General features: G+C 52.9%; 10 protein-coding genes across 10 annotated transcripts; 4 read left to right on the top strand and 6 right to left on the bottom strand.

Moving 5' to 3' along the window:
• Positions 1-1037: 1037 nt before the first annotated feature.
• Positions 1038-2103, bottom strand: BKA58DRAFT_116102 (uncharacterized protein). Its single transcript, XM_046164036.1, has 3 exons — positions 1618-2103; positions 1405-1564; positions 1038-1315 (listed from the first exon to the last, which is right to left on the bottom strand). Exons 1-3 carry the CDS (start codon positions 2019-2021, stop codon positions 1304-1306), a joined length of 576 nt encoding a protein of 191 aa, XP_046027093.1. The 5' UTR covers positions 2022-2103; the 3' UTR covers positions 1038-1303.
• Positions 2104-2483: 380 nt separating this feature from the next.
• On the top strand, positions 2484-3864 carry BKA58DRAFT_311190 (uncharacterized protein; the record flags this gene model as incomplete). The annotated part of the gene is made up of 2 exons (XM_046167324.1): positions 2484-3512; positions 3562-3864. The coding sequence occupies 2 exons, from the start codon at positions 2484-2486 to the stop codon at positions 3862-3864; spliced, it is 1332 nt and encodes a 443-aa protein (XP_046027092.1).
• A 695-nt stretch (positions 3865-4559) lies between these two features.
• On the bottom strand, positions 4560-5505 carry BKA58DRAFT_399356 (uncharacterized protein; the record flags this gene model as incomplete). Its single annotated transcript, XM_046171538.1, has 3 exons — positions 4560-4947; positions 4984-5366; positions 5449-5505. 3 exons carry the CDS (start codon positions 5503-5505, stop codon positions 4560-4562), a joined length of 828 nt encoding a protein of 275 aa, XP_046027091.1.
• Positions 5506-6298: 793 nt separating this feature from the next.
• On the top strand, positions 6299-8204 carry BKA58DRAFT_116066 (uncharacterized protein). Its single transcript, XM_046164034.1, has 2 exons — positions 6299-6738; positions 6797-8204. The coding sequence occupies exons 1-2, from the start codon at positions 6585-6587 to the stop codon at positions 7957-7959; spliced, it is 1317 nt and encodes a 438-aa protein (XP_046027090.1). The 5' UTR covers positions 6299-6584; the 3' UTR covers positions 7960-8204.
• On the bottom strand, positions 8189-9844 carry BKA58DRAFT_379242 (monooxygenase). Its single transcript, XM_046169794.1, has one exon. The coding sequence runs from the start codon at positions 9646-9648 to the stop codon at positions 8242-8244; it is 1407 nt and encodes a 468-aa protein (XP_046027089.1). The 5' UTR covers positions 9649-9844; the 3' UTR covers positions 8189-8241.
• Positions 9845-9970: 126 nt separating this feature from the next.
• BKA58DRAFT_418724 (uncharacterized protein) lies at positions 9971-11457 on the bottom strand (the record flags this gene model as incomplete). Its single annotated transcript, XM_046172679.1, has 4 exons — positions 9971-10615; positions 10666-10796; positions 10874-11099; positions 11166-11457. The coding sequence occupies 4 exons, from the start codon at positions 11455-11457 to the stop codon at positions 10164-10166; spliced, it is 1101 nt and encodes a 366-aa protein (XP_046027088.1). The 3' UTR covers positions 9971-10163.
• A 4733-nt stretch (positions 11458-16190) lies between these two features.
• Positions 16191-16781, bottom strand: BKA58DRAFT_310540 (mitochondrial ribosomal protein-like protein of the large subunit; the record flags this gene model as incomplete). Its single annotated transcript, XM_046167294.1, has 2 exons — positions 16191-16369; positions 16424-16781. 2 exons carry the CDS (start codon positions 16779-16781, stop codon positions 16191-16193), a joined length of 537 nt encoding a protein of 178 aa, XP_046027087.1.
• A 163-nt stretch (positions 16782-16944) lies between these two features.
• On the top strand, positions 16945-18645 carry BKA58DRAFT_379237 (Septin-type guanine nucleotide-binding (G) domain-containing protein). The gene is made up of 4 exons (XM_046169793.1): positions 16945-17227; positions 17280-17842; positions 17892-17988; positions 18039-18645. The coding sequence occupies exons 1-4, from the start codon at positions 17095-17097 to the stop codon at positions 18269-18271; spliced, it is 1026 nt and encodes a 341-aa protein (XP_046027086.1). The 5' UTR covers positions 16945-17094; the 3' UTR covers positions 18272-18645.
• Positions 18646-19859, bottom strand: BKA58DRAFT_379235 (uncharacterized protein). Its single transcript, XM_046169792.1, has one exon. It carries the CDS (start codon positions 19589-19591, stop codon positions 18923-18925), a length of 669 nt encoding a protein of 222 aa, XP_046027085.1. The 5' UTR covers positions 19592-19859; the 3' UTR covers positions 18646-18922.
• An 88-nt stretch (positions 19860-19947) lies between these two features.
• On the top strand, positions 19948-22303 carry BKA58DRAFT_115913 (methionyl-tRNA synthetase). Its single transcript, XM_046164030.1, has 4 exons — positions 19948-20073; positions 20129-20918; positions 20966-21726; positions 21822-22303. Exons 2-4 carry the CDS (start codon positions 20142-20144, stop codon positions 22195-22197), a joined length of 1914 nt encoding a protein of 637 aa, XP_046027084.1. The 5' UTR covers positions 19948-20073; positions 20129-20141; the 3' UTR covers positions 22198-22303.
• Positions 22304-22593: the final 290 nt, after the last annotated feature.

Here is a 22593-nt window from a genome sequence, read left to right as displayed (position 1 = left end):
CCGTTGACATCAACTTTGTCGAAGTGTGCAGTTGGAAGACCACGAGGGCGATGCCTCTTGAGAATGCGCATCGGTCCGCAAATAAGCTCTGCAAGTGTTGGAATAGCACTGGCTTTGTGATGTTCATGGTCGATGTATTGAGGGAGTACGTCGCGTCCAGACGCGTCACACGCGATTGCGACAGCAGTGTCACCCTAGATCGAGGATGAAAGCATCAGACATCGTAACGGCGAAGGAATGCGACACAATATGCGGTAATTGCTCATCTCATTGTTGGTTGTGCTGAAGTGCTCGCGATGTAGAGAACGCGGTAAGGTTGGTCACGGCATGAGAAATGCCCCTGGGAAAGGCTTCGCGACTAGCATGGCCGCTAAGCCTCTATTGGCATAGTGCGAACATATGCCATGTCTACGCGAAATTGGAAACGTCTCGAATTCATCACAGATTAATGTGAAGTTATGGACTACGGAGGCTGTTCATCGTGTTAATTTGTATCATACACGTAACCCCGTCTACTACTTCACTTTCTACTAGCCTTCAAGTACTCCTGTAATGCCTCATTACGCCTACATCAAGATCCCCAAAGCCCCAGCAGTGTATCCATCAACCACCCCAGCAGCTACATCCTTATCTCATCGTTGTATTCGCGACCGTGGTGACCCTTGTAGTCGTGTGGGTGACTGTCATGACCTCAGTCGTCTCCACGATCTGGGTTGTAGTCGCCGCGGTCTGGGTTACCGACACGTTCTGTGTGGTGTTGACAGCTTGTGATGTAGTCGTCGTCTCCGTTACTGCTGTGTTCGTGAGAGTGGCCATGGGGTCCATAGTCGCCCAGCTGACCCGTGCGAGGCGGAATGTTGTGGTGTGTGGGGTATGTAGGTAGCGGCGTGAGGAGCGGGGACGAGGATCAGAGCAGCGGAGATAGTATGTATGTCTGTACTTGGATTAAGGTAGATGTGTACGCGCTCGTAGATGTTAATATAGGCAAGATAGTGTAGTACGTGCGGTGGCTGTCGCTGGTGTAGAGGGGATATAGACTGTGGAGAGGGTGAAGGCGAGCAAGAATTGCGACCATAACGCGTTTGCTCCTTTCTGCGGGACAACAACAGCAGAGCGCGCTGAAAGGCTGCGTATGTGTGTGTGTGTGTGTGTGTGTGTGTGGCTCCGCCAGCGTGCACATACACTCCTTCAAAAGTAGAGATTGAGCAGCGAAGATGCTACAGGCTAGGAGCCAATGCGAAGATCCGAGCAGGTGAAGGGCCCCACAACATGCTAATACTTTACTCCGAACTATGTGGTAAGGCTATGCTATATTCTGCATAACACATTAGCAAAAAAAAAGAATGTCAAGTCATACAGATCGAATAGCTGTAGCGATCAATATGAAGGGAAAATTGGACTTACCAGGAAGAAGGAATGGAAGCCCGCCGAAGCGAATGTAAATACTGAAAACGGCCGAAGCCAACACACCGCGAAAGACCGCCGAAGCGAAGAAATGAATGATAAGCCTATAGTGGCATCGCGAGAAAAGCAAAGAAAGCAAGAAAGATAACTGGTGGTGCTACTATTCGAACTCGTTAGCTTTTGTGTTCCTCTTAAGGTGAGAGTGCGATTGACCGCTGGGCTATTCGATCTGAATGACTTGATGGAAGAACACCACCCCAGGTCCCTTTATATCTCTGGTCGTTGATACTTGAGTCCCCGAGAAAAGGATGAGCCGTTGAGAAAGGCCGAGGTGATCTTGGTGTTGAGTATCGCCTTGGTGAAGCTGGCCGTGATGGTGGTGTGGGACCTCGTAGTGAGGGCGCGATCCAGAGCGGGGACGATACGGTGGTGACGATGACCGTTAAATTATGCAGCGGCTCAACAGACGGGGTCGGAAAAGAGACGAGTCTTGAAATGAACATGTAGAATGGAAAGCTGACATGAATAGGGAGTAGCATCTTACTGGAAGTGACAAAGGAAAACATTCGCGAAAGGCGTGAGAACGAGAGAGAGGATGCAGCGTGTCGAAGGAGCATGTAGACACCAGACAATCAAAGCAGACTGAGGGTCAGTCTGTACCAGCAGCAGAAGCTATGTCATCTCGAATGCAGGACCTGATATGGCCATGAATGATTTCCAAGGAAGCCGTGTCAAGCCCGCGATGCGGGGTCATCAGGGGCAAAATGGGCAAGACCAGATGTCAAGCAGTATAGACCTCGTAATCAATGATGGAAACGAAGAGAGAGGATGCGTCAACCTCGTAGACACCCAGGAGGTGGTGGTAGCATGGACTGCTACCGAAGCCTTGAGGTTTGACGTTGGGAAGACTGGGGCCATTCGGCGGTGCTTGCTAGTTCGGGCATGCCGTGGGGCCTTTGCCGGCTTCAATGCCTCGCCAACTTCATGTCCACAGCACCAACATCGACCCCATCGTCATGGCGCCATCGAGGGGTCTGAGCATATCGCATGCTCAGCGCGTCTTTTCACAACCTGAATGCATGAGTCGCAGTGCGTTTGCGGTTCGTCGCAGCTTCCACCCGCTCTCGACAGGCAGGATAGTGCCTTCCCCGATTGATATGATCCTTCCCCGATCACGACACGCCCTCAGTAGCTTCCAGATAGGCTCTGCGATACGATATACGTCACAGAAGACGGCCCGAAAGTACTCGTCCTTCACGGAGAAGCTCGCCGACCCCGCCAACAAGCTCCAGAGTTACATTTCGCGCAGCAGCGACCCGTACCTCAACCTCTCTATCGAAGACCACATTCTGCGCAAGAGCCCTGCCGACAGCACTGTTCTTTTTCTTTACGTGAACAGGCCTTGCGTCGTCATCGGGCGAAACCAGAACCCGTGGACGGAGGTCAATCTGGACATCCTCAACGCCGCCCGCGGAGCCCACGACGCCAAAGACACCGAGCCCCCGGGCATCGGTACGGTCGACCTTGTACGTCGACGCTCCGGCGGAGGTACTGTCTTCCATGATGAGGGGAATCTTAATTGGAGCATCACATGTCCCCGCGGCGACTTCACACGCGACTTGCACGCCGAGATGGTCGTTCGCGCCTTGCGGAAGCTGGGCATCGAGCGCGCCAGAGTCAACGAGCGACATGACATCGTTCTCGATCAAGGGCATGAGAGGCACACCGCTGACCTTGGAGACACGCATCGCACGCCCTACACCACCGACGAAGGCGGGCCAAGGCCGCTGAAGGTATCTGGCTCAGCATACAAGCTAACACGCCAACGCGCCTTGCACCATGCGACGACGCTGCTGAGTTCTCCAAACCTGCACATCATACCCCACTACTTGCGATCTCCCGCGAAGAGTGTCATACAAGCCCAGGGCGTCGAGAGTGTCAGCTCGCCTGTGTCCAACATCGGTCTCGACGTGTCGACATTCCAGGAACGTCTGCAAGAGGAGTTTGCATCAATGTATGCTGAGTTGGGGGCTCCAAGCATCGTCCAAACTGTCGGCGAAGAGCACCTGAACATCCCCGACATCCACAAGGGATACGACGAGCTACAGGTACTTCTGTAGCCATCAATCTTCTCGCTGTCATTGCTAATGTCTGTAGACCGATGAGTGGATGTGGTCCCAGACCCCTGCCTTCAGCCTCGTGCTTGACCCTAAGGATGACATCGGTCTCCAGATGAAAGTGCATCATGGTGTTATCAAGAGCCTGGATCTCGAGAACTCCAGCCTCTCGGACGACATTCGAGCAAGACTTCAGACCGCGCTAGTCGGTATGAAGTTACAGGATGTCTGGAACTCAAAGACTGTCCTGCAGATAAGCGATCAAAGCCGAGATGGTCAACTTGCGACTGCAGCCAGGCGACTGAGGGAGCTCTTGCCTGTACCCGAACTATTCAGGCGTTGAAGCTTGACGTTCAGAATCTTGCATGACAAGACTGCTCACTCTTCATCTGTAGAAAATTGGGATGACCACCGAAGTTGTAAGAGTTGGCCGGTATTGGTACGACAACGTTGGATACCCCGCCTGGGTGCTTCCTGCAACCTGGAGAAGATACATCCGTATGAAAGAGCAGATATGAACCAAACTCTTGACTCCCTGGTGTGCTTGCATTGCGCAAGCTTTTATCTGCCCGTCGTCTGAGGAATCGTCCGCGCCGAGGTCTCGATATGTTGCGCGGCTTGTATCGCAGCCCATGCCCGCATGTAGTGGTGCGAAGCAGCATCGTGTCCCATCCTTATGACTGAAGAGTTATTCGCGGCTGCGACCGCTGCTCGTGCCGAGTCTGTTGTCGCGCAAATCTGTACGGGTGTGAAGTATTCCCGGTTATGGGCATGGCAGAGCGGTCTCGCCATGTGAGGCTTTGTCTTGTTAGACGCAGCGCTGCGTGCTTGGGGACATGCAGCGGTTCGCTGAAGCTGTCTGCTTCCATGGTACGTGTCGCCATCAGGTGAGTGATGCCTCTCAATGAGGCTGCCCTTACGCCGAACCAGAGGCAAGCCTGCCCGTAAGGTTCTGATTGTTTGCGACCTTATTGCTTGCACGGATGCATCGGTAAAGGAGCGTGGCTCGTAGTACCAACGCCGCCGGGTACGAGGTAGTCACCAGCGAAGCTGTCGTATGCTTCGCCGAGGCGGAGCAATACGATGCCGCTGTGCGCAGTAAGTCTCCTGACATTGTATGGGCGGTCGCGTTGCTCTTTGTCCGTGTCGATTCTTTGTCCTCGATGGAAGAGCTCTCCGCGTTTCGAGGCAGCCCAGCAACCACATCGCCAGTGCGATCTGGTAAGGCTCGAGGGCTCTGCATGTGTCACGGAAGGTATAGAACACAGCATCGTCGCGCTGATTGTCTGGTTTTGTTGTCTTGATCGGAGATCGGAGCTGCGGGGTTTGTGGTTCGGGGAGATGGCCGGAGGTTTCGAAGATTGTAGGCAGTTGGTTCTCCGTCGCGGGGTAATTCCAAACTGCGAGGCTGCTTGCGACATCGAGTCTGTCTGTGGTCAATGGGGTAAGTTGAGTGTCTTACTGTGGGTTGCAACGGGGCCTTCGGCGTTGGAGAAAGCGGCCTTGAGCCGGTTCTCGAGGCTCGCCTGCCTCCGCAAGGAGCGCCAGTAGCTGCATGTACGTATCGAGAGCATGAGGGGCGTTGATTTTCATGGGTGCCAGGAGGTCGGCAATGTCAGATCCAACGAAGATGGCCCCGCCTGAGGCAGGCCTAGAAGTCATCACGAGCTTCTGAGGCGTTGAGCGATAGCGGTATGACGGACCCAGGTTACCACACGACCTGGCGACATGTCTTCCAGTAGCTGTAGAGCGACGTAAGTATCGATAGGGAGGGTTGTGAGGGCAGTGCATTTGTGAATCTGGTATTGAGTATGTCCGAGCATTGGGGGCTCCCAGTCCGCCGCACTAGCGCCAATTCTTCACAGCAGCACAACAATGAGGCATTTCAGTCCAAAAGGTTTGCCCATAGCTATGATTCCGAGCTCACTGAAGCCCACATGGCATCTCCAGTCACCCAGCATTGGAAATTACCAGCTACAGCCATGCTTGCTACTTCAGCTTCAATCGGCAAACCCTCACCATCACCGCCACTATATCCACCATACCCACAACACAACTGCAATCCCACTTCCCAACCCAAATGGCCTTCAGAAGATGGCTAGACAATACAAGGAAGAAGATCCTGACCAAGAGATTGGTGCTCAAAGAGCACATCAAGCAGAAGTGGAATGATTTTTGGGATATCTCGCACAGCGTGAGCCACACGCTTGTTACACCAAGTTCCAAAGAGGACGACGACGACTAGGCTGCATAGGCAGCGAGATGAACGACATCCGGGCTGCAAAGGCAGCGATACAAAACAGTTTTGAGGACGACATGGGGCTCCAGCATGGTGACTGCGATACAATAATGCGGCGAGGAGGTATTTGAGAAGATTGGGGAGAACAGCGGAGAGTTCTGAGGTGGACGAGGAGACTACTGTGACGTTTGTAGGAGGTGGCGGGAGATGGGAAAATGGATCGTGGAGGTCACAGAAGGTTCGCAGACACATCGAAGCTTACCGGATGAAGTACCCTGGTAACTACCAGTGTATTCTGGGAGCTCGAAGTACCTCGGGACTATGCACGTCAGCATTTCGGGCTGCAGCGACTTATAAATACGGTCGGACATTTTGGATGGCTTCTGGTCCCGCTTCCTTGGCAAACCACCGCCTATTCGCCCGTCGCCGTTTCAGCCTTTCGCTTCAACCACTCGCCATCGCAGCGCAGATTTCCATCGCAACCGGTCAAAAGCCTTGGGAACACAGATATGCGCGCATCTGCACGCCTAGTTATCTCGATCCAATCGTCGCGACCCCTCATTCTGGATGCCTGTTGTTTCGAAACACGGACAGGCCATGAAACGGCTGCCATCAGCGTTCGCCGCGTTTCAGGTGAACCACGCCTCCTCCACAACGCTAGCCTGATTTCTGATCGCTGCAGCTGAGGCTGAGAATATGGCTAGGTTTATATAGCCGACGATGGAGGCATCGTAGGTATTTTGGTTAGGACGACGTTCTTCAACTACCAGCGCAGCGCGCATTGAATACATTTCTTTCCTGTACATCTTTTCCTCTTCTACATCATGAGCGGTTACGAACACTCCAGCGCTGGCTCGCTGTATACATACGATACCAATGAGGATTCTGGTTACGACGCCTTCGACACTGCGTTTTCAGCATGGGGCTACATGGAGGATCAGCCCAACATTGCCAACAAGTATCAACAAAGCCCTATCGGTGTGTGAAGATTATTCCTAGTGCCTCAGAGTAGTACTTTGACTGACCTACAAAACAGAGGGTCTGCAAAATCTTCCTCGACAATGGCCGACCGCAAACACCGTACGCCAGCCCTTCGCTCCATCGCAACACCTCTCAGCTTCGAGCTTCTCGTCGGCAATGTCAAGCTATCGATCGTCGGGGAACAGCAGCTTCTCGCAGACCCCTCTTCGAGACTCAATGTCATCGTCCATATCAGGCTACTCGAACACGTCCGATATGTCAAGGAATCAACACTTTTCGATGGCTGAACATCTCTTGTGTCACGGGCCCGTCGAACCAACTCTCTACGACTCTAGTCCAACGGAAGAGCGCTGCCAACGGCCTACAAAGGGAAAATCTCCCAAGAAACCAGTCACACAAGAGAAAGATTACTTCAAGACGTGCGTTTCAGCAAGCAAACAATCCCGGGTCTGCAGCAAGAAACACAAGTACTTCTGCACCAGCTGCGAACGACCTTTCGTCGAGAAGGCGGACTGGAAGCGCCACGAAGAAACCTATCAAGAGCGTCCGGAGATGTTCACGTGCGATCTCTGCGACCACATATATTTCCTCGCGAAAGACTTCACGAAACACCACGCTCAAGCCCATCGATGCACGTCTTGCGCCGAGGTTGGCCGTGGTAAGAAAACTCACGCGCTGTCTGCGAAAAGGAGACGTATGATACGGACGGGCTGGGGCTGTGGGTTCTGCTGCCACTTTAGTACCGACTGGACGGAACGATGCGATCATGTTGCGAGGCATATGGAGAAAGATGGATTGACAGCGAAGGAATGGAAGCATACTAACGTCATCTACTCTTTACTTCAACGACCGGGTATATACCACGAGTGGTTACGACTATCTCGTGCACTGCCAAGTCTTACGGGCTGCGGATGGAACCGAACTACCACTGGACGCGTCGAAGGCTACCCAGAGAGCAACCTTACTCCTCAGCTTCAAGACTACCTTGAGTACTTCACATCGGATCAAGACGCGGCGGCCGTGGCGCAGATGGCTTATAGGAAATTAAAGAAGGCTTCTGCGCCTCCCCCTGTTCCACCCAAAGACTACCCTGCTGCGTCGGTGCGGAATTGGGATGTTGAGATGTATCCCTGGGGACAACTTACGAATTCGGTTGTTGAAGACGATGTACTGCCTACTGGCATCAGCCGCTTAGATGGATGGTATGCTGGGTCATGATCTTTTGAGCAACTCACATTATGCGAGGTCTAATGTATAATGAGCATATAGTGATGCTGTCTAGAAAGATATCGAACGATCGCGTGAGAGAGATAATTTTGAGATCTGATCTCAGGACGCGGCCGTAATCTTCGTGTATCATAGGCTGCATGCCTTATGCAGCCCCGGTGTCTCAAACCACACCCCTCTCACCTTGGATCTACCAAACACCCCAACCTTCCTATCCCCTACCACTTGTAAATCTCCCCCACATATCCGCCATCCCCCTCACTGACTTAGCCATCACCACCCCTCCAACTCCTCGCCTTTCGTCTCTAAACTCGGCGGCTGAACAGGCATGCCCTTCTTCAACGCACCCACAAGCGGATCTTTGCTCGTCATCTCCTGCACCTTCTCTTCAGTGCTGACATCAGCCTTGACCCGCTTATACGCCATCCTCGAAGGCTTATCCACGACATTCAAAAAGCTTTCTCTCCTTGCTGTTGACCAGGCATTGAGCAGTCTCTCATCATCCGAAGCCTTCCCAGTAAGAACGCGTATGAGGACTTCGGAAAGTGAAGACGCATCCGCCATACCGGATGCTAGACCGAGCCCTGCATACGGGTTTGTCAAATGCGCAGCATCGCCTACAAGACACACGCGAGAGTCGTGATGGTACAATGACGGAATGAGGCGTTGTTGGGCTTTATACGGCGCCACGCGGACGACTTCGTAAGCTTTGTTGCCTTGTTCATCGCGTCCTTCGTCAGGCATCATAACGCGTAATTTCTCATCCAGGGTCCGGTTGATTTCCTCCTCGGAAACGCCGATCGGTACGCCGTAACTCACACGCCATAGTGCAGGTTTACCATCCGTTGCGTGGTTGATACGGCCAATGAGACCGTAGTTCTGGGGATCCATGATGAAGTTCGCGTCGTAGAAGCCATGGGCGTGGAAGTCGAAGTATAGGTCTGTGGCGACTAGTTGCGCGTCGAGTGTCTCGCCTTCGAGGCTGATATCGAGATCTTTGCGAATGATTGAGTGCGCGCCCGATGCGTCGATTAGGTATGCGGCTTCGAGGGATTCGTCGCCTAGTTGCATCGAAGAAGCCTCTGGTGTGATCTGGACGGTGACACTGCTTGGTGTTGATTTGAATGAGGAAACGCTGGTTCCGAGACGCACTTCTGCCTTTTCATCGCCCAAAGCACCCAGTCGCTTCATGAGAATTTGTTGAAACTTCCCCTGTGGTAGTAGGAGCTGTCCCTTTCCTTTCATTCCTTCACCCGTGTTGTCGAACGTTTTACCCGCAATCACTTTGCTGCCATTTTGGATGCTCGTCCGGAAGCACAGACCTGAACTCAAACTTCCTGTCTTCACCAGTTCCGGTAGTAAGCCTTCGACTTTAGATAAGATGGGATACGTTGGCGGCTGATGAGCCATTGCGCGTGTCGACATAGGATCTGGCTGCTGCGGTTCAATGACGACCACCTTATTGGGGATGTCTGACTGTGCGAGGAGGAGAGCTAGGAAAAGTCCAACACAGCCGCCTCCTGCAATTACGATTGGGAGGGGTTTGGCATTGTCACCATTGGTGCCGTTCGTGTGCGAGAAGCCGTAGGAGAAGTCGCTAGAAACATTGGTATCGTGGTTTCCGTTGCTAACATTGAGGCTCGACAAGTCGAGATTGAGTGCAATTGAAGCAACTGCCATAGCTAGTAGATGTTCTGGAGCTTTTGATGCTGAGTTGCGGGTACTCTGGTAAATCAGATGTGTTGAAGGTTGACTGATGCTGTTCACGGTGATCGAGGTCTATATCTGGATGCAATGTCGATTTTGTGGTTTAACATTAGGAGATGCATCTTAGTATTGCGTGTGTGTATCAACGGTTCTTTTTCGGATACCGAACGACGTTCCCGGTGATGTGGTGCTGTCATTGTGGTACCTGCCGCAACGGCCCCGATGTGGGGAACCGGCGACTTTAGCCTCAGGGTCCAGGCGACGTCAGATGTTTTCAGGGACCTTCGCCCGACGACTGACATCACAATCAATACGCATGTGCGTTAAGGACAATGTTCATACGTGTATTGAGGCTCCCTGTAAGACCCTCGGTGAGTCTCGCTATTCACCTGATCTTGGTATCTTGCTGTACTGACAGCTTTCCTTACCATCGTCACCTTCTTCGAAAGAAGCGTGTCAATCCTTGCGTCGTCTTGGTGCAACAGGCACTATCCCTCCGTTCCCTGATACTGGTAGAGAAACTGGACGCCGAACTTGTCTAGATCAGAGATTGCCGTAGGAAATGGAATGAGCTCTGCGTTCGACTTATCGGGCTTTGAGCCGTCACTGGGAGCTCCGTTCTTCCAGTACGCAAGAGGTACGTTACCGACGCTACCAAAGTAATTTGCAGCGAACGAATGAGATTCGTAGTGCATGATGGACCTGTGGTCGTACTCCTTGCCCTTGGTCTGTCCCCTCGGTTTGCCCTTGCTGTCTGAACCCATGTCCATCGTGAACTGGGACGGTGGCCACCAGTTGAGATCGTTGGTAAAGCCGAGGTAGTTCGACTTGCAAACGTCCTCAATAGAGATTCCCTTCCACCGAGGGTCGGTCTCAACCCTCCACTTGGCCGTCGCATAGCCCTCGAGTTTGGAGCAGTCGTAGTAGATATACTGGTCCCCTGAATGCGTCAGCTGGAAGGAAAATGTTTTCGGACAGAAGAAAGGTTACGATCATCGCGCTGATGCTCGTGTTCTAAGCCAAGAACATGACCCAGCTCATGGGTCACCTGCCACTTCCAGGTTTTCCAGACCTGGGGACCCATCCAAAGATGCAGAGCGTGGCGACCGGCATGCGAATTACTAAAGATGGGCAAATGATGTTAGCAATCTGGTCGTAAGGGATTGGAGAAATAAGCACTCTAAACAAGCTGGCTTACATGCTCGCATCTAGATATCCGACAGTTGCTCGAGTAATGAAGTCGTCTGCCTCCATGATCATGAGTGTATACTCGGGAACAAACGGGTTCCATTTACCATCCTGCAGACGACAACGTGGATCAGAGTTGGTGTCCTCGTGGTGGTAGTGACGAAATCCATCAAACCGATGCTGGTTGGATTCACCGGAGCCGATCTTGTTCTTCCATTCTCCTGCTGCCTCCTCTACTATAGTAGACAGAATCAGTACTCGCAAGTTTCCCAATGGAAGAGGTAGCATATAGCATTCCTTACCGACATCTTTGTACTTTGTGAAGTCTTCCTCAGTGGCAAAGCAGTACTCGATCCACACATTTGGAGTGTCTTTGTAGTTGGGCCAAACAGCAGGATCTGAATTGGTGTCTTTGTCGATTATGGTGACCCAGCCCTTGCCCCCATCATCACTGAGCTTCCCAGATGCTTGAAGTTCAGCAACGTAGTCTGCGACTGACGAGCTGTTGGTGAGGCGAGGGTTGTTGAAAGGGAACACGCACGCGGAGGTCAGTGTCGCACAGAGACGGGCGAGGAGAAGGAGTGACAGCCTCATACTGTACGTAGGGATGGTGTAGTCGAGTAAGTGGAGAGCAGACTTGTGAGTTGATGGGAGAGAGGAGAGGACGGATCGATACCGACAAGACAAGGTAAAGAGTTTTTGCTAGCGCGATTATCTCATCAGTATACAACTGGCGGCCTGAAGGTGAGGGCAAAAGAGCAAATGCTCTTAAGCAGAGCTTTGACCAATACCAAGTCATGGACTCGCGGTAGTGAGGATGAGCGGTGATCGGTCGGCTGTCTCTGCCTTCACCTCTTATGGATATTGTAACGAGAAGAAGAAGTCGAGCAGAAGCAAAACGTTCTTGAAACAGTTATGAGTAGGATGTATTAGTCAAAGATACGCTTGTTAGCACCTGGAGCAGTAACATGATCTGAGAGGTGATCGGAACCTATAGCTAGCTAGTCTGAACTACGTGATCTGATACTACACCACGTTCTCAACTTTCAGCTGGATTCCATGAAGGCCTAATGCTCCTGGGTTGCTGAGTTGGGTAGCCTGAGAACCGAGCCCCTTGCATTCCTAACGACTATACGTTGAGTGTAGTAAACCACGACAAGCGTGCTGGAGAGCTAGAGAAGCAGAGCTTTTATACCATAGCTGCCTGGGCACACTTAGATTGCCAGACAGTCTACACATCAAGCCAACCACTCATAAATCCTACTTGTTTACAATCGCAGCACCAGCAACCATCCTTGTCTTACTCACCCCATCCTCAATCCTGAACCACTCATTACTCCTTATCCCATCCACAGTCAAACCCAACACCCCCTTCCACTTGTCCTCGTCGCGCTACTGCCAGCGCCCAACCGGCGTTCCCAAAGAGGTCCACGCAATAGACGCCCACCGCCTGAGATCAGTAACGAGATTCAAGTACGCCTCCTTCCGCACAAACTTGACATCCTTCCAGCCAGCCTCCTTCGTGACTTGCTCGATCCGTTCCTTATTGTACCAGCTCTTACTGAGAAAAGGTCCCATTGGCTCATCAGCGTCGCGTGTTGTGATGCGCGTTCTCAAGCACAACGTGCTAGGAAATTTCTGCCCAAACGGCGATGACGCCAGTGCCTCCTGGTTTCAAAATGTGCAGAATATGTGAAGCGGCGCCGACGTCATCGGAGAGGCCTGCGAAGACGAAGTTTGCATTATTACCGTGGTTACTGCACTGTAGCCGCAGCCGTTGTCGTGGATGACTGATGATGCAGTGAGGGGACCTCTTGGAGGAGCTGTCGAGCAATGGAGTCGCTGACATCGCCTTGGAATTCTTGGAGGAGAACGCCGTCGAAGTCTAGCGCTTGCTTTGGCTTGAAGGGGGCGGCCATGATTTTGGAGGTAAATTTGTGGGTGGAAATGTTGCTAAGAGGTGCTTGTATCTAAGGTCTAGTGCTAGTCCGAAACGTGATAGTAAGACTAAGGTCCATGAATGACCATATCCTCATATAATGAAGTCGGAGACTTTTCCAGAGGTATGATCGACCGCGCTCTTCAACGTGTCCGATGTTGGTTATTGCCATTGGCCAGAATGGATTACAAATTCAGAGGGATCCCACGACACGGTGATATCGTGAGAGGCCTTGCAGTATCTGATGTTTACAGGGAGTATAACACTTCGACCAAGCTGTGATAGGATAATGGCGGTGGTGACAGCCTCGAGTGATGGACGCATATCTGTTTGATAGCCGTGGGCTAATTAGTTCAGGCAGATAAGTCGAAGGACGTGGATGCACGATGGATCAGTAGAGGAGAAGTTCAAGGAGACTCATGTGCATCGCCTTCAGAGAGCCAAGAGTGATCGGACATTAGTGCTCCAAGCACTTGAGCACACCAGATACGCTGTATTACGAGGCTTTCGGATCCCGCTTCTGACTGATCATTCTCGGGAGAAGACCCAGCCTGAGGACTCGGAACGTGAACGAGGCATAGATGATTGCGATAGCCGAGTAGAACAGAGGTCTATAGTACTTCATGTTTTGGAGGAATGAATAAATTACGTGGTCAGTCTTGGCTCGTTTGAGCTGGAGTGCAGGAGATGTCGGAGGGCTCGGCTACCCCGCGAAGGTTTGCGTGCTGTTGCCAATGGATTGGGTCGCGTGACAGGGCACACAAAGAATTCGTCTTGTTTGCTATCAAGCCGATGTACAAGTCGTCGCATGCGTGTTGATGACTACGAGGGGCATGCGTCGGTCTAAAGATGGGGCGGTAGTAGTGAGATGTGGCTAGTGACGTACGCCACCCGTGGACCGCGTGGGCCGAAACAAACCATAGAACGGGACACGAATTGCCAAGTCAAGACATCCACGAATGCTCCCCCAGAACCCTCAGAGCCTCCTTCTCCGGTAGACCAAGCCTTCTTGATGAGGTAGCAACGGCATTACGCGTCTTCCAAGATGTCTGCGCCAACTACATCAGACCCCATACAGCAGAGTGGTAGGTGAGCTTGCAGCCCTCGGAGGTGCCAGTAAACTCCGCTTTCACGTCGCGGTCGATGCGAAAGCACGGAAGAATTACGGGCTAACCAGTGACGACAGGCACTTTGTCCAAGTCGCAGAAAAAGAAGAATAAGAAAAAGGTCGCCGCTGCGAACAAGGCGGACAGCACAGACAAAGTGAATGGGGACCACTCCAGAAGCGACGCGGAGGACCACGAAGATGAGGCCGAGGATGAGGCCGAGCAACCTGTATGCGGTCCATGAGAGCTCTCTATACAACCACAAGTACTAATGCTATCAATGCAGAAGCCCGCCGCGCATTCAGCCGATCCAGACGCCGACGACGTAGACGACGACCAACCGCCGCTGTCGCCGACCATACAGACAAACGGTACTCCACACCACAGCATCTCCTCCGCAATTGCGCTTGGACTGGCACGCTCACGCTCGCAACAAGGAATCTCCGCCTCGCCGCCGCCCCCTTCAGACGCCAGCGCACGACTAGACGCGATAGCCAAGGAGCGCGATGCGCTACGGCAGGAAGTTACAGAGCTGAGGAAGAGTCTGGAGGATGTTCAGAACAAGCAAACCACGGGGACATCAGACGAGACATATGCGAATCATGAAGAAGAGATGCGGAGTCTCAGGGAGGAGTTGGATGAGGCCAACGAAGGCAAGGAGCACTTTGAGACACAATACAAGAACTTGCTGGGAAGGGTCAATACGATCAAGACCAGTCTGGGCGACCGACTAAAGGCGGATGCGGTATGTCTGCATAGGAATTTGCAGCCGACAGAATACTGACCAAGTGCAGGCCAGAATCGAGGAATTCCAATCGCAAATCGCCGACCTTGAGGAGCAAACCCGCGAGCTACAAGAAAACAACAACAGCCTCACCGAGGAGCTCGCAAAACTCCGGCAAGAAAAGGAAGCTCAGGCATCCGAGATCGAGACTCTACGGAGCAGGTCGACCCTGTCGCAACAAAACTGGATCAAGGAACGCGATGAGCTGATTTCGCGGGAAGCATACGCCAGGGAGGAGTTCGAGAACGCCAAACAGGCCATGCAAGACTGGGAAGTGCTGGCCATGAATGAGCGATCTCTGCGCGAGAACCTGGCTGAGAAGGACGCCGAGTTGCGCGACCAACTTGAGTCGATGAGGGAAGAGTACGAACGGGCTGCCAGGGATAGAGACACCAACAATCAAGCCGTAGAGGGTCTGCAGAAGGCGCTGCAGGAAGTCCAGAACCGTGAGTACAATTTTCTCTCGACAAGAGCCTCTCCTAATTAGCCATGAACAGTGCGAAAAGCCGAACTCAAAAAGTCCGTCGAGACCTACGAATCGCAAATCAACGACTTGCGGAAACAAGTCCAAGCCGCTGAATCAGCGTCCAACGCCGCCAAAGCCACACTTGAATCAACGCAGAAAGATCTTGAGCGCGCCCTCCCCTTCGAGAAGGAAGTCAAGGAGAAGAACCTGTTAATCGGCAAACTGCGCCACGAAGCAGTAACACTCAACGAACATCTCACAAAAGCGCTGAGGATACTGAAGAAGGGACGGCCGGAAGACAACGTCGACCGCCAGATTATCACGAACTACTTTTTGCATTTCCTGAGTATAGACCGGAGTGATCCGAAGAAGTTTGAGGCTCTGCAGCTCATTTCTGCGTTGTTGGGCTGGACAGATGGTAAGACCCCTCTCCCACACATCACTTTCCCACATGCTAACTCCATATTCAGAGCAAAAAGAGCAAGCAGGCCTCGCTCGCCCGGGCACATCATCCAGCTCAACCGGCCTCCGCATCCCCCTGTCCTCTCCCTTTAGACGAACACCGTCGACGGCGTCGCTGAGCGCCGCAGCCGCAGACCCCATGCTCATGGCTAGTAGCTCGAGCAATAAGGAGTCGCTGGCGGAACTGTGGCAGGACTTCCTAGAGAGGGAGGCGGCCGAGGGGAAGGGCGATGCGAGTAGGAGGGGAAGTACAGTTAGTCCACCGCCCAGGACGGAGAGTGGACTGGGGTTGAGCGAGAAGAGGTAATCACTGTAATCATAGGATGTGGAGTCCGCGTAAGACTTTTGGTGCAATAGATATCAGGTGCTGAAGACAGACACCTTGGATTGCTTGAGCTGGTGTTTGACTGCCTTTGGTGTGTATCAAAGTCGCCTATTCGTTATGTTGTTACATGCTTCATGTACAAGTATCCCAACGCCCAAGCCGCGCGTATTTATGCGCTACAAATAGAGAGTCATGCAGATTGCATGCCACTAGTTCCCATTCAAAGTTTCTTCAAGTTCCCCGCATCATCTCTTCCAACCTGTATGCTTCAATATTTGCTCCTCCTTTGCCTTCCTTGGATCGGGTAGTATGGTTCGCGATCGCTGCACGTCGCCGCGCTTCTCCTTGGCCATCTGCTTCACTTGCTTATCGGTGGGTCGGCGGATGGCCCAGTTGAGCTGGCCGAAGATGTTGGTCTTGATGGCTGGGATGTTTGTTAGCAAATGGTCCTCTCAATGCAGGAAATGAGCAGTCTCACCATCCACACAGTATGGACATAGGATGTGCAGGCGCTTGACTCTTCCGCACCCAGAACATGTGTTGAGCGATGTGATATCCTTCAGTCCCTTGCCCGCCATGAACCGTTGGCGCTTCTTGCGGTATGACGTCTTCTTCTTGGGTACTGCATTGAGTATGCCATCCCAGATGTCGGATAGCGACGGTATTGAGGGGAGTGATAGTGACGGTATCGCGAGCGCGCCGAATGGTGTGTTGATTGCGCCGAAGGGTTGTGAAAGGCGTTGCAGGAATGGTGTGTTCAGGATGGGCCGCATTGGGCCATTGAGGCCCGGCAGCAGCGTCTGCCACAGCGGAGGAAGCGGGCGGGTGAGTGCCATGGCTGCGACGGGTGACTGGCTGCGACGGGTTTACGTGGGGCTGCGATATGGCGATGCGGTGATGGTGTTGTAAAATGTCGTGACCCCAGTCCGAGCTTGCAGGTCGCGCCTTACCGCCAGACCACTAGCGCGCTTTCGCTTCCTAGCTGCCCCCTTTCCCGCGCCTGCATCTCCACGAGAAAGTCGCCAGCGCAGCGACCCTGACTATTTACTCTATTACGACGACACCTCCTACCCTCCTCTCCCCCAACTAATTCTCTCCCACCCACTCCATCACCCCCCAGTCCCGGCCCCGAGGCACCCATCATCCACAATGGCTGCTGCATACAACCAGAACCAGTCGCAGCCCATCTTCCCGGACAGCTATGTCGGTTTCGACAGCATCACCAAGCAGATTGAGCGCAAGTCGGTCAAGCGGGGCTTCCAGTTCAATGTCATCTGCGTTGGTAAGCATCACCATTTATGATTTCGCTCCATTGGTTTACTAACATTGCACAGGACAGACTGGTCTCGGCAAGTCGACACTGATCAACACGCTCTTCGCCTCGCACCTCATGGACTCCAAGGGCCGCTTCCAGCCCGACGAGGAGGTCCGCAGCACCACAAACATCCACCCCGTCTCACACATCATCGAGGAAAACGGCGTGCGTCTGCGCCTCAACATCGTCGACACGCCCGGGTACGGCGACCTGATCAACAACGAGCGCTGCTGGGACCCCATCGTCAAGTACATCAAGGACCAGCACAGCGCCTACCTCCGCAAGGAGCTCACCGCCCAGCGTGAACGTTACCTCCAGGACACGCGCATCCACTGCTGCCTGTTCTTCATCCAGCCCTCTGGCCACGCCCTCAAGCCCATTGACATTGTCGTCCTCAAGAAGCTGAGCGAGTTTGTCAACGTCGTGCCCGTCATTGCCAAGAGCGACAGCTTGACCCTGGAGGAGCGTGCCGAGTTCAAGCACAGGATAAAGGAGGAGTTCCAGTTCCACAACCTGCGCATGTACCCGTACGACAACGAGGAGGATGACAACGAGGAAGTCCAGGCAAAGCAGGCCATCAAGGTGAGAGAGCTCGTCGGGGTGCAATCGGACATTCGCTAACCTGCAATAGGAACTCCTTCCTTTTGCCGTCGTCGGCTCTGAGAGGACAGTTGTCGTCAACGGCAGGAACGTCCGTGGTCGCCAGAACAAGTGGGGTATCATCAACGGTAGGCTGTCTCAAATCCTCCTTTACAAGCATTCCACTAACACCCACCAGTCGAGGACGAGAACCACTGCGAATTCGTCTACCTCCGCAACTTCCTTACCCGCACCCACCTGCAAGACCTGATCGAGACGACTGCACAAATCCACTACGAGTCGTTCCGCGCCAAGCAGCTGCTTGCCCTCAAGGAGAGCTCTCACCAGGGCCACTCCTCGCGCCCCATCTCACCCTCTGCCGACCGCGAGCTCAGCAGGAACAGCCAGCGCATGACCATGAACGGGTACTAGGAGTTCCCGAATCATAACCGCGTCGATAGTAGCGGGGGCAAGCCCAACGGCCCTCCACCACCGCGTATGGAGCCACGCATGGAAAGGCCCGTCCCTATGATCGATGCTATCTGAGCGGAGGTGGTTTAGGTGTGCGTCGTCGCGAGGGGGGCATTTGCGACATGTTTTGATACCAGTGCATCATCTAGCACGAAAAGGGAGAGGAGGAGACTTTGCGGCACACTTTCGATTTGACACCTTTCTCAATATCCTTTTAGTTACGATGGATTCTTATTATCTTTCTTCATCTCGTATGTCATAGCACGGTGTAGTGGTTGAGCTAAGACCCTGGGTTGTGCCCGGGTCCCCTTCTAGGATAGCGGAGTAATTTGAAGCCTAGTGCTTTTCCATCTTTCTTCCAAGATTGTTGTGATGGCTCAGTCGAATTCGCTAACCACTCGCTCTTTCCGTCGGTATATCTATGTCAGACCACAATATCGTGGATGGTGCGATGCCCAGTCCGCTCTACCCAGGGAGGCAGGTACCACAAAGTCAGGATGACACGAGCGCAGATCCTCATCTACCATTTCCCCCATCGAGACAAACAGGGCTCAGCGCCGCCCGACCCATCCGAAGTCACCACAGATAAGCCGTATGCTCACAACCGTCGGCTCAGCGCAACAACTTCGACCCCGCAAAATCCTCTATACTATCATCCCCTTTCTTCGCACCACCCGCCTTACCCTGCCCCGTAACTCGCATCGGTCCCGTCTTCCCTCTTGCTGGTGATCGTGATCCATCAGGTGATTTTGCAGACGTATGACCATCGGCTTCGCCGACGATTCGCTCGATAACTTTTGCTTTGGCGCCTGCTCGCTTGAACCTATCATCGAAATCCGCTACGCCTTCTTCCGTGTTTGCGGTGTCGAAGGTGAGGGGGTCGGTCAGGGAGTGGAGGAGTGTTGTGTTGTTTTGGAGTCTTTCGTTTTTGGAGAGGTTTGGTAATGTTTGTCGCGTTTGCTCGACATCATCTCCCACCTTCTCTCCTTTCACTCCTTCTCCTGTCTCGTTCTTTGATGTTGACGTGGGGGTAGATGCGAGACCAGGTAATCGTGATCCCCATACTACACTCCGTCCGTGGAGCTCGCCCAGGGAAGCAAACTTTTCGAAGCCTTTTTCTAGTCCGAAAATTCTCCCTTCGATTCGACCGGCATGGGCGCCGTCTGAGACACCGAGGTCGTAGGCCGTGGTGTAGAGGGTGTCTTCTAGGGTTAGGAGGGCGTCGAAGGGATCGGGTGAGGGGGAGCGGGTAGTGAATGGGTTGGTGGGTTGGGATGCCATGGTTGTATGAATGAAAATTGGCTGTTAAGCTAGCTGGTAAATTGGTCGAGTATAGGATATTCCTCCCGTTGTGCTCGTGTATAATTTTTCAATGTGATGACTGTGTTCAATACTTTACGAAGTGGATGAATCTTGAGTTAATTTCTCTCTGCAGAATTCACCCTTATGCTTTGTAGAAAAGCCAGTAGTTCAAGTCTCCGTATACTGTTCAAGTGGAATTCGTGTGAGCTCAGCTTCTAGAACGCGATACAGTCCCTGCTGCTGCAAAGATCGAAGTCAGGGTTCAGCCATCCTGTGGCGTCACTGTGGCTAGCGGGGTAAGTTTTGGCGGGGCAGCTACCACACATCCGCCGTGCGTGCAGTCATTCGCGTTTGACTCAGCTACTCGACCAAAGGAAACACAGCGCTGCATAGATCCCCATTGCGCGCTCACATTCCATCCATAACGTTCACACTCAATCGCACACTACACTCACACCGGAGTAAGAGTCACACCGTCGTGTCCCCATTCACCACATCAAGCTGACTCTAGAACAGCTTACAGCTTCCCATGACTGAGACGACTAAAAAGATCCTGCCCGTCGAGGGCGAGCGCAATGTGCTCATTACCAGTGCGCTTCCCTACGTCAACAACGTGCCACATCTGGGCAACATCGTCGGCTCCGTACTCTCCGCCGATGTCTTCGCACGTTTCTCACGCGCCCGAGGATACAACACACTATATGTTTGCGGAACAGACGAATACGGCACAGCAACCGAGACCAAAGCCATAGAAGAGAAGGTCACGCCGAAGGAACTGTGCGACAAATACTACGCGCTCCACAGCGAGGTCTACAAGTGGTTCAACATCAGCTTTGACCACTTCGGACGCACACCTACACAGCAACAGACCGACATCGCGCAGGACATCTTTACAAAACTGTACAAGAACGGATTCTTGGAGGAACAGACCACTACACAACCATACTGCGAGACACACAAGAGCTTCCTTGCAGACCGATTCGTCGAGGGGACATGTCCATTGTGCGCATACGAAGACGCGCGTGGAGATCAGTGCGACAAGTGTGGACATCTCCTCGACCCTCTTGAGCTGAAGAACCCACGATGCAAGCTGGATGGCGCCACTCCCGTCCCGCGCGAAACCAAGCACGTTTACCTTTGCCTTGACAAGCTGCAGCCATTGGAAGAGGAGTGGTTTAAGAAGGCGAGCAAGGAGGGTAACTGGAGCTCCAATGGTGTCCACATTACCTCATCATGGTTGAAGGAGGGCCTAAGGCCGCGTGGTATCACTCGTGATTTGAAGTGGGGAACTGCGGTGCCGCTTGAGGTACGACATACTTGTGAACACGACGAAATCCAGCTGACCGGTATCAGGGCTACGAGGACAAGGTTATGTACGTATGGTTCGACGCCTGCATAGGATACGTGTCGATTACAGCAACCTACACCGAGGACTGGAAGCAGTGGTGGCACAACCCCGAGCACGTCAAGCTTTACCAGTTCATGGGCAAGGATAACGTGCCGTTCCACACGGTCGTCTTCCCCTGCTCACAGATCGGTACCAAGGACAACTGGACTATGCTCAACACCATTTCAACCACAGAATACCTGAACTATGAGAAGGGCAAGTTCTCAAAGTCCAGGAACATTGGTGTCTTCGGCAACAACGCCAAGGAGACCGGCATCCCATCGGACGTCTGGCGCTACTACCTTCTTTCACATCGACCAGAGACTGGAGACACAGAGTTTGAGTGGGACGGCTTCATCGCCGCAAACAACAACGAGCTGCTGAAGAACCTCGGCAACTTCATCAACCGCGTTATCAAATTCGTCAACAATGCCAAGATCTACGATTCGGTCGTACCTGACTACACCAAGTACGACGATGAGTACTTCACCGAGCACAAGAAGAAGGTCAACGATCTACTGAAGACTTATATCGCCGAGCTGGAGGACGTCAAGATTCGTGCCGCACTCGCCACAGCGCTCCATGTCTCGAGCTTGGGTAACTTGCTGCTGCAAGACAACCGACTTGACAACAAGCTGGCTACTGAGCAACCGGATCGCTGTGCCGCTGTTGTTGGACTTGCATTGAGCCAGATCCATCTCCTGGCCAGTTTGATCGAACCATACATGTAAGTTTCGAATTATTCCATTAAATGAGAGTGCATTTGGTTCGAGAAGGATAGAATGAGTTCCAGCATAGAACTTACGGCTAATCGTGATACAGGCCCGATACGACCGCCGCGATCCTTTCTCAACTGAACGCAAAGTTCCTCATCATTCCTGACACTTGGGAGGCGCAATCACTCCCCGTCGGTCACAAGATCGGAACGGCCGGATATCTCTTCACTCAAATCAAGCCCGAGAAAGAGCAAGAATGGCGCGAGCAATTTGGTGGCGAGGAAGCTCGCAAAGCTAAGGAAGAGAAGGCAAAGAAGGCGGCTGCTAAAAAGGCAGAGAAGGAGCGCAAGAAGGCGAAGAAAGCCGCCGGTGCTGACAAAGGCGTCGAGGCTGCTGAGAAGGGCCAAGATGGGCCTGCAGCAAAGACTGCGGAGGAAGAAGTATCGAGAGGCGTTGAGCAGGTCAGCCTACAGACCTCGTAGTATGTGAGTCTGATCAGGCGGTTCTGGGAGTTTTGGCGCTACGTTTGGAGGAGAGCACTGGCAGCATGATGTAGGGGCGTTCGCATTCAACAAACCTTGGGGGTTGTTAGCATCTGTCTGATGTGAAGCATGACTAAGACCATGAGACGGCAGAGCATTCTTTTCAGGACGAGGACAGTTGGTCTGTTTCAACATGTAGCCACACGTAAGGCATGAGCTTGTTCTGCTACATTAGACCCGAATTATCCATTTCGGGGTATCACTGCAAGCGGCTCCATTGCACAGGTTTTCCTTGTCGCCATATCTGTGTGCTCAGAGAGTCTTCTTCAATATGCCTTTGCACGCCTCGTATGCTTCCAGGGGTTTCAATCAGTTCACGAGTATTGAAGAGAGCCG

The sequence above is a fragment of the Alternaria rosae genome, assembly GCF_020736505.1.
Source record: "Alternaria rosae strain MPI-PUGE-AT-0040 chromosome Unknown BKA58scaffold_3, whole genome shotgun sequence".
NCBI lineage: Eukaryota > Fungi > Ascomycota > Dothideomycetes > Pleosporales > Pleosporaceae > Alternaria > Alternaria rosae.
The sequence above is the reverse complement of the archived record's forward strand: the minus strand, read 5'-3'. Positions and strand labels throughout refer to the sequence as shown.

Bases quoted from the DNA above. Each gene is read 5' to 3' on its own strand.
- BKA58DRAFT_379242 (XM_046169794.1), bottom strand. From the start codon at position 9,648: ATGGCAGTTGCTTCAATTGCACTCAATCTCGACTTGTCGAGCCTCAAT.
- BKA58DRAFT_115913 (XM_046164030.1), top strand. From the start codon at position 20,142: ATGACTGAGACGACTAAAAAGATCCTGCCCGTCGAGGGCGAGCGCAAT. The intron at 20,919-20,965 runs GTACGACATACT...GACCGGTATCAG, and splicing joins GAACTGCGGTGCCGCTTGAG to GGCTACGAGGACAAGGTTAT. The intron at 21,727-21,821 runs GTAAGTTTCGAA...ATCGTGATACAG, and splicing joins AGTTTGATCGAACCATACAT to GCCCGATACGACCGCCGCGA.
- BKA58DRAFT_116066 (XM_046164034.1), top strand. From the start codon at position 6,585: ATGAGCGGTTACGAACACTCCAGCGCTGGCTCGCTGTATACATACGAT. The intron at 6,739-6,796 runs GTGTGTGAAGAT...CCTACAAAACAG, and splicing joins GTATCAACAAAGCCCTATCG to AGGGTCTGCAAAATCTTCCT.
- BKA58DRAFT_379237 (XM_046169793.1), top strand. From the start codon at position 17,095: ATGGCTGCTGCATACAACCAGAACCAGTCGCAGCCCATCTTCCCGGAC. The intron at 17,843-17,891 runs GTGAGAGAGCTC...AACCTGCAATAG, and splicing joins AGGCAAAGCAGGCCATCAAG to GAACTCCTTCCTTTTGCCGT. The intron at 17,989-18,038 runs GTAGGCTGTCTC...AACACCCACCAG, and splicing joins CAAGTGGGGTATCATCAACG to TCGAGGACGAGAACCACTGC.
- BKA58DRAFT_116102 (XM_046164036.1), bottom strand. From the start codon at position 2,021: ATGCTCCTTCGACACGCTGCATCCTCTCTCTCGTTCTCACGCCTTTCG. The intron at 1,565-1,617 runs GTCAATCGCACT...GAGTTCGAATAG, and splicing joins TCAGATCGAATAGCCCAGCG to TAGCACCACCAGTTATCTTT.
- BKA58DRAFT_379235 (XM_046169792.1), bottom strand. From the start codon at position 19,591: ATGGCATCCCAACCCACCAACCCATTCACTACCCGCTCCCCCTCACCC.